The sequence below is a fragment of the Carettochelys insculpta genome, chromosome 4 (assembly GCF_033958435.1).
Source record: "Carettochelys insculpta isolate YL-2023 chromosome 4, ASM3395843v1, whole genome shotgun sequence".
NCBI lineage: Eukaryota > Metazoa > Chordata > Testudines > Carettochelyidae > Carettochelys > Carettochelys insculpta.
The window spans coordinates 24516170-24528857 of NC_134140.1; the positions used below are offsets into that span (position 1 = coordinate 24516170).

The window sequence follows — 12688 nt, forward strand, 5'->3', positions numbered from 1 at the left end:
TATGTAACCCCTCAGTGCACACCTTCTGTTCTGTACGATCTCCATTTATGACTCATATTGCTGCTGCTCTCTTTCTTCTTCCTGGCTAGAAAGCTTGCGTCTCACATTCCAAATATATGTGTGTCAAATAAAAATGCAACTTTAATTCTCAACATAGCCAAGTATGAAGCAATTCTGCACTAAATATTCCACCTCTGCACTTTTACCCTGCTGCTATGATTCCATCTGAGCAGATGTAGCTTTTGAGTAGTACTGCAGCAGTTTGGTTTCAATTTAAATTTTGTTTGAATTTAAAAAAAATGGCCAGAGCTAGGGTACTGAACAATAAGGTATTTTTCCTCTAAACAAAATAAAATAGTTCAACTATGGGTGAAGTGCTGTTAATAGCAGCCTTTGTTCACATGCAACATAGAGAGATTCAGCAAGCGTGAAATAAAGATAATCCATTAGAATGTTAGAAAAGGAACAAATGTAAAATAATACAGATAGTAAAAATAGTTTTATTGCTTTCCTTTTTTTCTTCACCTCATTCATGTCCCATAATAGGCCTAATGATAATTTTGTAACTTGAGAAAGTTGAGCTGTGTATAAATTAATTTCTCAGTACACCCTTAACAATTTGCTAGGTGAGAAGTACCCAAAGGCTAATATAATAGCAATACCTAATTTTAATAATCAGCAGTCATACATAGGATACTTTGGAATCTGCATAATTTACTACTCTGTGCATACGTATTTTCATGAAAGGATATAAACTCGATTTATTTTAGTATCACACTGTAAAATGAGCTACATTAAGGAGGTTTTAACAAAAGCGTACAAGTATTTATAGTCTCAGAGAGGTAGCCATGTTAGTCTGTATCTTCACAAGACAAAGCAAGCAGCCCTATAGCACTTTAAAAACTAATCATTTTACTTTTTTATCATCTGAAATGGAAAAGAACTTCTGTTGTATGATGTTTTGTGAGTTACTCACAGTGGGCTAAAGGAATTCCTTCCCATCTTCCCCATGTAAGAGACACCTAAAATAACAAGTTTTTAAAATCCGTAATAATAATAATAATGATTAAGATGACTGCAAAGTGTCTACCTTCCAAGATGTAGAGATACACTTGGGATCTGGTAAAATAATTTAAAACAAAATATAATGAAAAAAACCCCATAATAAAAAAACAGAGGTTTAAAAAAATATGATAGTGTGAAAAACTAGAGTGGAGGGATCTAGTACAGGCTGAAGGCTCTTTTACCTATTTGTGGCATTCATCTTGTCAAGGGAAGTTAGCTAATTTATGAAAAAAATATAGGTTACCTTCAGAGTATGAAATTCTCAGTACTTAGTATCTCTGAAAATTATTAGAATAAAACCAGAGCCAAAACTGTTCCAAATGACTTGTGGTGTTTTCACTGTTTCCTATTTGTTGGGTTGCCTTTTTTGTAGTTGGGGAATGGAGCAGTGATCTTAGTAATCCATCATAAATTCTCTGTGGTTGGATTGTCAGTTGTTGTGGGAAGGATGGTGTTTAGGTAATGAGCTTTTGTGGGTAAGACCCACTTCAGAATTATGGAAAAAAAGCTTATTACTTAATAAAAATTGGTAGTCTCTAAGGCGCTACAGGACTGCTTGCTTTGTTTTGCAAACTATATATTTAGACACAGATACCGGTGTTATACAGCTAAACGTATTTATCATATATATTGATCATTTGCCTACAGACCCCTTTCCTTTGATGTCAGAGTAGAACACAGTGAATCAGATGTTTTCAGAAACTCTGCTATACCGTCTGCAACATCATACAAATCTCACAACAATATCACTCTGCACAGAAAAAATAATCTATCCAACCAGTGTTTGGAGATGATCTGAATGGAAACAGGAAATCTTTCCACAGTGAGAGATTACAGGTATTTTTTTGTTGAAAAATGTAATTGAGAATTTGCACTGCAGATGTTCTGAAAAACATTCATTTAAAAAATTAATTTAGTTGTGTTAAAACACTACTAAATCCTGGAAAGAATAAAATAGAATTTTCAAAGCTATGAGATGCATTTTTGATGGCACTGTAGCCTATAATCAGAGATCCGTAATTTTTAACATTCTTGCAAAATATCCTAGGTATACATTTAAAATATTTCAGGTGTGAACACTCATCCAGATGCTGTTATGGCCCTTACATTCCAGCTGTTGATTTGGTAAGTATGTTTAACTATTATGTTTTTATTAAATAGAATTTATGTATTATGAATCCTGTACCAAACAAATACATTTTGTAATGTATGGTTAATCACTGAAAGTCCATATTACCATATGGATCCTTTTTCAGTTCTCACACTACAGCCAATAATGAATATAATCATTTTGATGAACTTGAGCATTGATTTGGAATACTTTTTTTGGAGCTTTGAAATGAGGTTGGGAGGCCTGACAATTACAAGAAAGATGCATCACGACTTTCACTCCCTGGAACATTGTCTGAGTTTTGAAGTGCCTTGTATGCAGCATAACATGGCATACACCCACATTGAAAGAGCTGGCTCAACCAGAACGAAGTGGACAAAAAAAAAAAAAAAAAAAACGCAGAAGTTGAGTGGGAAGCCTGAAGCAACTGAAGATAATAGCGATCATCTGGTGTAGAACATTTAGGTATGCACTTATTTTACCAGCAAAATGATAGATCACTTGAATTGTTTTCTAGTATATGTATGAACATTAATTTGTTTATGGTACCACAGCAATTTTTTTAAAAAGTTGAAGAAGAGAAACTGAAAATGACAAAACAGATATGGGCCCAACTCTCTCATCACTGAAAGTTTACTGTCCCCCGCCCCTTCCCAGGTTTATCTGTATAAGGTTGGGGGCTGAAGCCATTTGGATGGAATCCTAATGATGTGGGGAATCAAAAGTGAAGGTCCTCTGGTTTGTTGCCACAGATTTAGCGATACACATTAGTTATTCATTCATGTGATACTGACAAAGTCTGAAGACTGCTAATGCAGTGCTCTGTAACCTCCTGCACTTGCGTGTTCTACATGACCTATGTTCTGTAAGTTAGATCAGTATGTATATGATCCACATCATCCTACTTGGAGCTTGTGTTCTTGTCCTGTCCCAATTAACTCATCTAGGTACAGGTCTGCCAGTGTGTTCTTAATGCTGTATTTAATTTGCCATTTTCTTGTCTGAGTCTAGTGGGTTTGCAAAACAAATACCCAGAGAAGAAGAGTGGTCCTGGTCTCACCCCTCATTATATAAATTGCGAGCATCTGAGAATGGTGTTTGAAAGTTAGGAATTGTTCCCTCCTTCTTCTTTCAAAAACTACCCCTGTAGTCCCTCCTCCCTGTTCTACTGCTTTTGGTTTCTTCCAGTTAGAGGCCCTGAGGCATGGACATGTCATGATTCATCAGTATATTTTAACATCCATCAGAGATTTTTACTTTAGAAAGAAAGAAGTGGCAAGGACATTGACTGAGGCACAAACATAGATTGAAGGAGGGTAATGAAAAGAGGTAGGTTCTTAGGTCCAACCTGGGGAAAGGACTGAGACTTTCCTCCTGTCCTTTTCCCTTCATTTTTAAGTACGTGAAGGGTTTTGTTTGTCCTTTTTCTATGCACACCAGTCTTTGCACCTTTCTAAGGATGGAATGTCCACTGGATGAATTGTAATGTTTTATCTGGTCACTCTCTTAGAGCTGCCTAGGGATATTCTGTGCCCAAGATGAGGATCTCCGCTCTCAGATCTGGTTGAAGTGGAAGATCGCATTATTCTGGGGGAGGGGATAGGAGAAGCAGAGTCCACAATGTTTGGCAGAAATAACCCAATGGTTTTATTTTTACTTTTTTTTTTCTCTGAAAGATACTACTTGCTGGCTGCAGTGTGTGTGGATTCAACTTCCTTCTGGAGCCTGAAACGGGTCACCACTAGAACAGCTTACATTCTTTCTGGCCTTGCTGAGAAAATGGAAGGGGAGAGCATCTACGAGGTTGATTCTGAAGATGGGGTTGGAGGTAAGGGACCCATCACTTCTTTTGTCCACCCCCCTCCCTTTTGCTGGCTGATTGATTACAGGGAGTCCTCCCAGTGACTGGTCTGCGGATGCCACAGAAGAAGACTAAACGTTAAGGATTTCTTCAGTTTCTCAAGTGTGTTGTCACTTAATAATCCATGCAATCAATAAAGGTATTATTCTGAAAACAGTTGTTTCCTGAAAGAAGTGACCTATCCAGAGTCTACTTGTGTTTTATTGCAAGTTGTTAACTGGAGCCTGAGGCTTCTTTTGGAGCTGATGTAAATACCAAATAAAGGGAGATGAGACTTTCACTTTTCTCCTTCTTAGTTACTTCCCAGGAGCGCCACTCTTTTCTGCTTGCTGTTTTCTGTCAGCAGTTTAGAAAACTGCAGAAAGCAGCTTCTTCTGTTACTTGTGGAACATGCGTACTTACAGACTTGAGTTTAGGCTCAAGTTTGACATTTTGCACCTAGTCTCAGTAGAGATATCAATTATCTTATACATTACAAGGACAGTTTCCACATCTTTGATATTCGTAGTGATCTGAGGCAAGTCACTTAACTTAATAGACACTTGCACTAAGTAATTTTCTTCCACCTCTTCCCCACCCTTCGCCCATGTCCGCTTCTCGTTTGTCAGTTTTCATTTCATTTTTTCTATCTTTCTGTTAAATTGTCATTGTGCCAGTTCACTTTCATCAGAATGTCCAAATCTAAAGAGGTGGGTCTGTCCCATGAAAGCTCATCACCGAATAAATCATTTTGTCAGTCTTTAAAGTGCTACATGCCTGCTTTTTTGTTATGCGTACTTAGTGGTCATTGTTTCCCTGCTCACCACTGATTATGTGACAGTTCTTGAAAATGTCACCCACCTTTGCTGCAGCAGTTTGCTCAACTGAAAAACGGGATTAACACACTTCTCATACTTCATTGGATATAGCAAGGCCTAATTATTTGTGAAGTGTTCTGGAAACCTTTGACAAGTATTACAGAATGCCAAAAACAGTGCATGCTGCTGCTTCACTCTCAAATCTTACTATAATCCAGCCTCTGCTCACAGTAACATCTGTGAACTGTATATTGATCTGGCTGTTTCATTGTAGTGCTTGAACATTATCAGCTGCTAAACCTCAGAACCACCAGGAACATGGATATCAAAGTATTCTTAAAAGAATTCCATTCCAAGCCTGTGACTTAGTGACATAATCGTACTGTTACTGAATGATGCTGGAAGCCTGTCAGGGTATTCTGCATCTTTGATCCCTTTCAGTGATCTGTAGAGCAGTTTGCAATACACAATCACCACCTCCACTTGCAATTCTGTACGTGCTCGGTGGTAGAATGGCTTCTCTTGATTAAACAACGCAGATGAGTTTAGCTTCCTTCTGCTCACAAGGGAGGAACTTGCTCAGTGTGTTCCTCGGTTATGCTTATTATGAAAACCTCAGAAAATACTGAGTAGTTTTCAGTTATTAAAGCCAAGTAAGATAACTACAAATGGTTACAAAGTAAATGTTATTTACTTAATGGGTGAAACTTGTACACTCTATAATAAAAAGAATATAGCTATCTTCCATGCAAAAGGTGGGCCAAAGCCATCCTCTGCTGTTAGGTGAGTGAATAATATTTAAATCTCTCTGGAGAAAAGTGTGTCCACTGTCTCCTTGTGGCTGTTTTTTATTCCTGAAAGTATTATGGAGCTCTAGCTATAGTTTCAGTGCTGGTATCGGGCTCTGTGCATTTTTGTTAGTGGGAAGGGGCTGGAATCAAAAGAGCTCTGCAATGCACTGACTTCTGTTGGCATTGAGAATACCCAAGCATTTTCTCTGTGTGAGTTCATAGTGCTTGGTATGATTCCGCCCTTATAGTTGTTGGTGGGGCATTTGATGCACTGGTTTAGGCACTAGACATGAAATGAGGTAACCACTACACTCTCAAATGAACTTGCACAGAAAAATAAGACAACACCACCCTTTCTCCCATGGGTGAACACTTTCAGAAAGCTATCACTCCATATGGATCTCTGTCCTTGTCTTCAAAGGAAACCGGAAAAGCACCTTCAGAAGACAAACTGTGTACTTAAATTCATAAAATTTGTGATATGGCTCACTACACCCATTTGTAACTTAGGCCTTGTCCATGCTACCAGGTTTTTTCAGCAAAACTTACATTGGCATGCGAAAGTTGGCTAAACAAAACTTGCCAAAGGGTGTTCGCATTTCTCCCTCTGTTGACAGATGATGTCCACATGGGGTGAACCATCATCAGCCATGTGAGTAATGTATTGTAAGTATGTGTCCCACCGTGCAGTGTCATGGGAAGGCGGAGCTGATTGCTGTGTATCTTGGAATTCCCTCCAGCAGAGGTGATCAGTGTTGGGATTATTAGAGAGTGCACCAGCCAAGTGCCTCTGCGCCATCTATGCCCTTCCCCATCCAGGCCTGGCCCCTTCACTGTCCATGCTCCATCCCTTCCCTGCCCATGCTACTGCCCTCTCACCGCAGTTCCGCCCATTTTCTGCCCTCTTCCCACCCCTGCTTCTCCTCCTCTTACTTCTTCCTGCAAAATCACTGTGCTGTATCTGGTGTGTGCAGGGCAGTCCCCCCCGCCCTCCGGAGTGGCATTGTCTAGGACATGGGTCAGCAACCAGAATAGCAAGAAAAGCCTTTTTTCCCCCCAGTCTGGTTAAAAAAAACAACTCAATAATAAAAGAGCCTCAATGCATTTGAATATGAGACAGTCCTCAATAAATAACTCTTATTTTAAGAGCAGCGCACGCACGATGATTTGTAATATGATGCATGTTTAGTGCAGGACATTCACAAGCTTTTACATATTCTATTTCCTCATGCTTTACTTGTGTGTTCGTGTCACTGTCTTCCTGACTTTCACTCCCGAACCTTCTCTCTCTCGCTCTCTGGAGGATGCTTGGGGAATTATCCAATGTTTTGAGGTTACATATTGCTTGCTATTTAGATACGCTTATTATGAAAAATTTGGGGGTTGTTAGACATTCACTGTTTATTGAAAATAATCAGGAGGGTTTTGGTTTTTTTTACTTTGCAATTATAGCATCAGGAGCCACACAGAAGTCCTGAAAGAGCCACATGCAGCTCCCTGGTCTAGGAGTAGGGCTTTCAGTCTGCGCTGCTGTACAGGAGGGTTGGGACTACTGCCGTACTCATCCGAAGTGGTGTGGTGCTCGTGGTGCGTGTGTGGGGAGAGTATGGGGGTGCACTCTCCTGTGTACCCCCACATTGCCTGTGCCCTCCCACTTCTCCCACAGTCCCCTGAGCAGCTGGAGCAGTATCGTGAGTAGCTCTGTGAGCTCTCCATGATGAGGAATGTCAGATCAGCACAGCAGTCTGTCTTCCTCCCCTTGCAGTCGTGGTCTGTGTTCCTAGTGCAGGGCAGAACAGGATTTACTCTTTGTTTGTTCCCCAAATGGAGCAGATCACTCAGCTGTCAGACACATGAGATTTGAAAGTGGAGGGGTGAAACCAGGCGGGTGGTGAAGCATTGGAATGCGTTGCCTGGAGAGGTGGTGGATTCTCCATCCCTTGAGGTTTTTAAGTCCCAGCTGGACAAGGTCCTGGCTGGGGTGACTTAGTAGGGGTTGATCCTGCTTGAAGCAGGGGGCTGGACTAGATGACCTCCTGAGGTCCCTTCCAGCCCTGTGATTCTGGGTGCATACAGGCAGAGTAGAGGAGATCAAAACATTGAGCACAGCCATCAGGGCGGCATTGTGGGTTACTAGTGGAAGCCAGTTCTGTTGACAAAACAAGCAGCAGAGTCTGCATTGGGTCTTTGTCGAGAAGCTACGAAGTGCTCCACGTACAAAGGAAAAATCAAATGCACAAGTACGGAATGGGAAATAACATGCTTGATGGTAGTACTGTTGAAAAGGATCCGGTGGGTGATAGTGGAGCACAAATGGAATGTGAGTCAGCAATGTAATGCCTGTCCAAAAAAGGTAAATAGCATTCTGTTGTGTAATAATAGGAGTGTTGAATACAAGACATAGGCTATAACTGTTCCACTCTTCTTGGCTCTGGTGAGGCCTCAGCTGGATTACATGGTCGTGTTCTGAGCACCACACTTTAAGAAAGATGTGGACAGACTGATGATAGTTCAGAGAAGAGAGACAAAAATGATAAAGGGCTGCAAACCTGACCTATGAGGAAGGATTAAAAACACTGTGTGTTCGTGTGTGTAAACACATGTGCTTTTGTGAAAATAAGACAGAAGGGACTAGATACCTCTTTCTATATGATGGGGGCTGTTACAAAGAGGAAAGTAATTTGTTATTCTGCATGCCTATGGAAGGAAGGATAAGAAATAATCAGTTTAATCTGTAGCGAGAGAAATTTAGATTAAATGTTATAAAGAAGCTTTCCAAGCACTGGAATCCCTGTCATGGGAAGCTTTAAAGAGCAGGCTAGATTGTAGCTGTTTGAAAAATACCTGTCATGGATTGTCTGGGTATACTTGACTTCTTTCCAGCCCTACATTTCTATGATTATTAGGGCTTTTTAATACACAGTCCTGTTTGTTTTTGCAGAGAATCTGATAAAATTCAGAATCAATACTCGGGAGTAAACATTTCCTCTGTTTGTATGTAGCAGTCTATTGACATATTGCAAGTAAATAAATATTTGAGTATTTGATTCTGCATCCCAGAACCTAACATACTAAGGAAAAATCTATAGATAAAATAATTTCTTACCTAGAATAGGCTATATTAATTCTTGGTGTAATTCCACTGGCATTAGGAGGTTTACACCAGGCCCAGATCGGCTTGGTATTTTCACTTGTGGCTCTAATTCAAGCAAAAAATACCTATTGTATGTTAGCTAGGTCACAAGTTAGTTGCTATGGTAGTTAGCATTTTTTTTTAACCAAGAAGGTCTCTTTCAGGTTAATTTAGTCCATACCATAGTAAGAAATCAGTCATACTGCACTTGAGCTGTAATCAAAGCAGTAGCTATTGTTGGATTTAAAATCTATAGAGATTGAGAAAAGAAATATTTAGAAATATTGTAGCTATGAGAGGATATGTACAGTATTGTATCACTGCAGTGTATTCTGTAATACATTGGATTTAAACAAGTTGAGGTGTTCCTATCTAGAGTCAACTGTTTTAAAAAATAATTTGGAAAGTGTAGTAAATGCTGTCTTCACTTATACCTTCCCAGTGACTTCAATATAGTCAAGGTAAAATTTGGCCAAAAAGATGTGTGCTACAGCAGTGATACTTTGGTTATACTCTTTCACCACAATACAATGCATAACAGTTTCTCTTCTTTCATTAAGCTAGTAAATGACTGTATATTATTGCCATGCTAAGGGAAGACTCCCAGACGATGTTGTCTGTTTGCTTCCTTATTATGCTATTATCTGGTTAATCAAAAATGCTCCAGGACTGCTCCAATAATGTAAAAACATTTTTAAAGTCATGGCTGTATAGCAGATCAGCTTTCTTAGTTTGTGTAATTTCAGAAATGTCATAAACTGTAGATAATTACATGTATTAAGGGCTGGAATCTCAAAAAGCGTACAGAATACTGCATAGTTATTAGCATGGGCAAAAAGAAAATACATTTGCACATGGAAGCAGGCAGCTAAACAGAAGTTCACAGAAAGGGAATATCTAAACTGCCACTGCTGGAGCTCTCCATAGCATTTGATAGGATTGGTCACGGAATCCCTTGTCCCAACTTACAGGTGCAATAGAGTTACCAGCATCACACTGAGACATTTTCACCTATTGCTCTTGGGCTTCTTAGAGAGCTGAGTGGCACTTGAATTTCCACTTCCAGAGTACCCACCCTGTTTAGTCTTGTATGGAACCATCCTTTTCCCCACAGTCCCACAAATCTCATCACCTAAAATAAATAATTTTGTTAGTCTTTAAAGTGCTACAGGACTGCTTTTTTTCTTTTTGTGATGGTACACACTAACACAGCTACCTCTCTGTGACTCTTCACCATGGCTGTGGCCATTTCGATGAATATTTCGATGAATAGCGTCTACACGTCCTCCAGGGCCGGCAACGTCGATGTTCAACTTCGACGTTGCGCAGCCCAACATCGAAATAGGCGCAGCGAGGGAACGTCTACACGCCCAAGTAGCACACATCGAAATAGGGATGCCAGGCACAGCTGCAGACAGGGTCACAGGGCGGACTAGCGCTTCCGGGGCAACAGCTAGCCTCTCCTTTAAAGGGCCCCTCGCAGACACACTCAGCCTGCACAGCACGCGGTCTGAGGAGCCATAGGCACACAGACCCCGGGCGCCGCAATCATGGACCCGCAGCAGCAGCAGCAGCTAGAGGTCCACCCAGCCCTCCCGGCAGGAGCAGGGCTTGCCCTGACCCATGCCATGCGGGAGGCAGCTGAGCACCTCCTTGCCCCAGGGGAGGAGATGCCCCCAGGGCAGCAGGGCTCAACCCCTACCCCTGCAGCACCCCGCCCCACCCCCCGCCTCACACGCCGGCGGCTGTGGAGCTACCCCACCAGCACTGACTGGTGGGAGCGGCTGGTGCTTGGGGAGTGGGACGACGACCACTGGCTCAGGAACTTCAGGATGACCCGGCAGACATTCCTGGAGCTGCGCCAGTGGCTCACCCCCGCACTCAGGCACCAGGACACTGCCATGCGGCGTGCCCTCACAGTGCAGAAACGGGTCGGCATCGCTGTCTGGAAGCTGGCCGCTCCGGACAGCTACCGATCCATGGGACATCAGTTTGGTGTCGGCAAGGCCACCGTCGGGGCTGTCTTCATGGAGGTAAGCGAACCCACGGGGGGAGGGCAGGGCAGGGCAGGGCATGGGGGCCAGGCCAGGGCAGGGCAGGCCAGGGCAGGGCAGGGCCACGCACACCCGGCTCACCCCTCATTGGTGCTGTCCTATGTGCTTTCTCTGCAGGTTGTGCGTGCCATCAACGCCATGCTCCTGCAGAGGCTCGTGAGGCTGGGGGACCCAGATGCCACCATCACAGTCTTTGCCACCCTGGGCTTCCCCAACTGCTTCGGGGCTCTGGATGGGACTCACATCCCCATCCGCGCCCCGCATCACAGTGGAGGACGATACCTCAATCGAAAGGGCTACCATTCTGTCATCCTCCAGGCCTTGGTGGACAGCCGGGGACATTTCCAGGACATTTACGTGGGCTGGCCTGGCAGCACCCACGACTCCCGGGTTTTCCGGAACTCGGGCCTGTGCCGCCGGCTGGAGGCGGGGACCTACATCCCCCAGCGGGAGAGCCCTCTGGGGGACACCACCATGCCCTTCTGCGTCATTGCAGATGCGGCCTACCCCCTCCGGCCGTGGCTCATGCACCCCTACACGGGCCATCTCTCCGCTAGCCAGGAGCGCTTCAACGAGTGCCTGAACCACGCGCGCCAGGTGGCGGAGCGCTCGTTTGGCCGCCTGAAGGGACGCTGGAGATGTCTCCTGACCCGCCTGGATGTGGGCCCCAACAACATCCCCCAGATTGTGGGTGCCTGCTGCGCCCTGCACAATTTGGTCGAGAGCCAGGGGGAGACCTTTTTCCAGGGCTGGGCTGCGGAGGCCACCAGGGCACATGTCCAGCCACCTGCTGCCCCCTGTCGGCAGGTGGACCCCGAGGGGACCCAGGTCGGGGAGGCCCTGCGGGCCCACTTCGACGAACAGGCCGCGGGGTGAACTCTGCCCAGGCTCCCTACTGCCCGCCCCTTCCTCCCCCACACTCCTGCCCCAACGCCCACACCATGGAGCACCCCACCGCCGCCCCCCCCCCCCCACACTTGTCCTGGACAAATGACAGCACGCACTTGTGGCTGAACGTAAATTTTTTTTTTCTTTCCGAAGCTTTTTTTTTTCTGACTGTAAATAAATATGTGAACCACAAACCAAAAGCTAGGTACAAACGTTGAACAAAAGTAGTATGTACAAAAATAAAACAATCCAAAGAAACAACTGTCCGCAATAATAAAAAGAAAACCAGGGAGGATAAAGGGGAGGACTATTTACATGGGGGGGACGGAGCAAACTGGGGGCCGAAAAAAACAGGGTCCAACTATATACAAGGGGGGGGGGGGGGCCACGTCCCGGGCCCCTCGCCCCTATAGCCCGGCACTGGGTGTGAGCGGCCGGGAGCCCCGCCGCGCTCGCAGCCTGGTCCGTGGCTGGGTGGGAGCGGGCTGGACCGGAAGGTACGGTGGCCGGCGAGTGTCAGGTGGCTCCAGGGGTCCCTCGGCGCTCCGGCCCTCGCCGGTGGGTGGCGGGGCGACGGCGGACGGGATGGCGACGGGCGGAGCAGCTGGTGGTGGGGCTGCAGGAGCAGGCAGGGCGGGCGAGGTTGCGGCCGGCGCGGCATGGGGGGCCAGGTAGTCCACTAGGCGGTTAAATGTGTCCATGTAGGCCCCCCATGCCTCCTGGCGCCAGGCCAGCGCCCACTCCTGCAGCTGGAGGTGCTGCTCCGCGACCTCCAGCTGCCGACGGTGGATGGCCAGCAGCTGGGGGTCCGTCGCCGTCGGCAGTTGGTGGTGCGGGGTCCGCCGTCTAGCCCGCCATGGGGCCGGTCGGTCCTCGGCTGAGGGGCTGCCCTGGAGCGATGGTCCCGGAGGGCTCTCCGGGACGACTGACGCCTCGCCGGCGTTCTCTTCCGATCCTTCTGGTGGTGCAGGTGCAGGACACAGGAGAG

General features: G+C 45.0%; 1 protein-coding gene across 6 annotated transcripts in view; it reads left to right on the top strand.

Moving 5' to 3' along the window:
* The window catches only part of PPP2R2C (protein phosphatase 2 regulatory subunit Bgamma), a 214807-nt gene that overhangs the window by 60321 nt on the left and 141798 nt on the right, over positions 1-12688 (top strand). For 2 of the 6 annotated variants that reach the window (XM_074992461.1, XM_074992462.1), the window contains one exon: positions 3853-4004. The exons of the other annotated variants lie outside the window; for them this stretch is intronic. In XM_074992461.1, the coding sequence (XP_074848562.1) occupies positions 3956-4004 (49 nt within the window). In that variant the 5' untranslated portion in view covers positions 3853-3955. The remainder of the gene's footprint in view (positions 1-3852; positions 4005-12688) is intronic. 6 annotated transcript variants of the gene reach the window in all.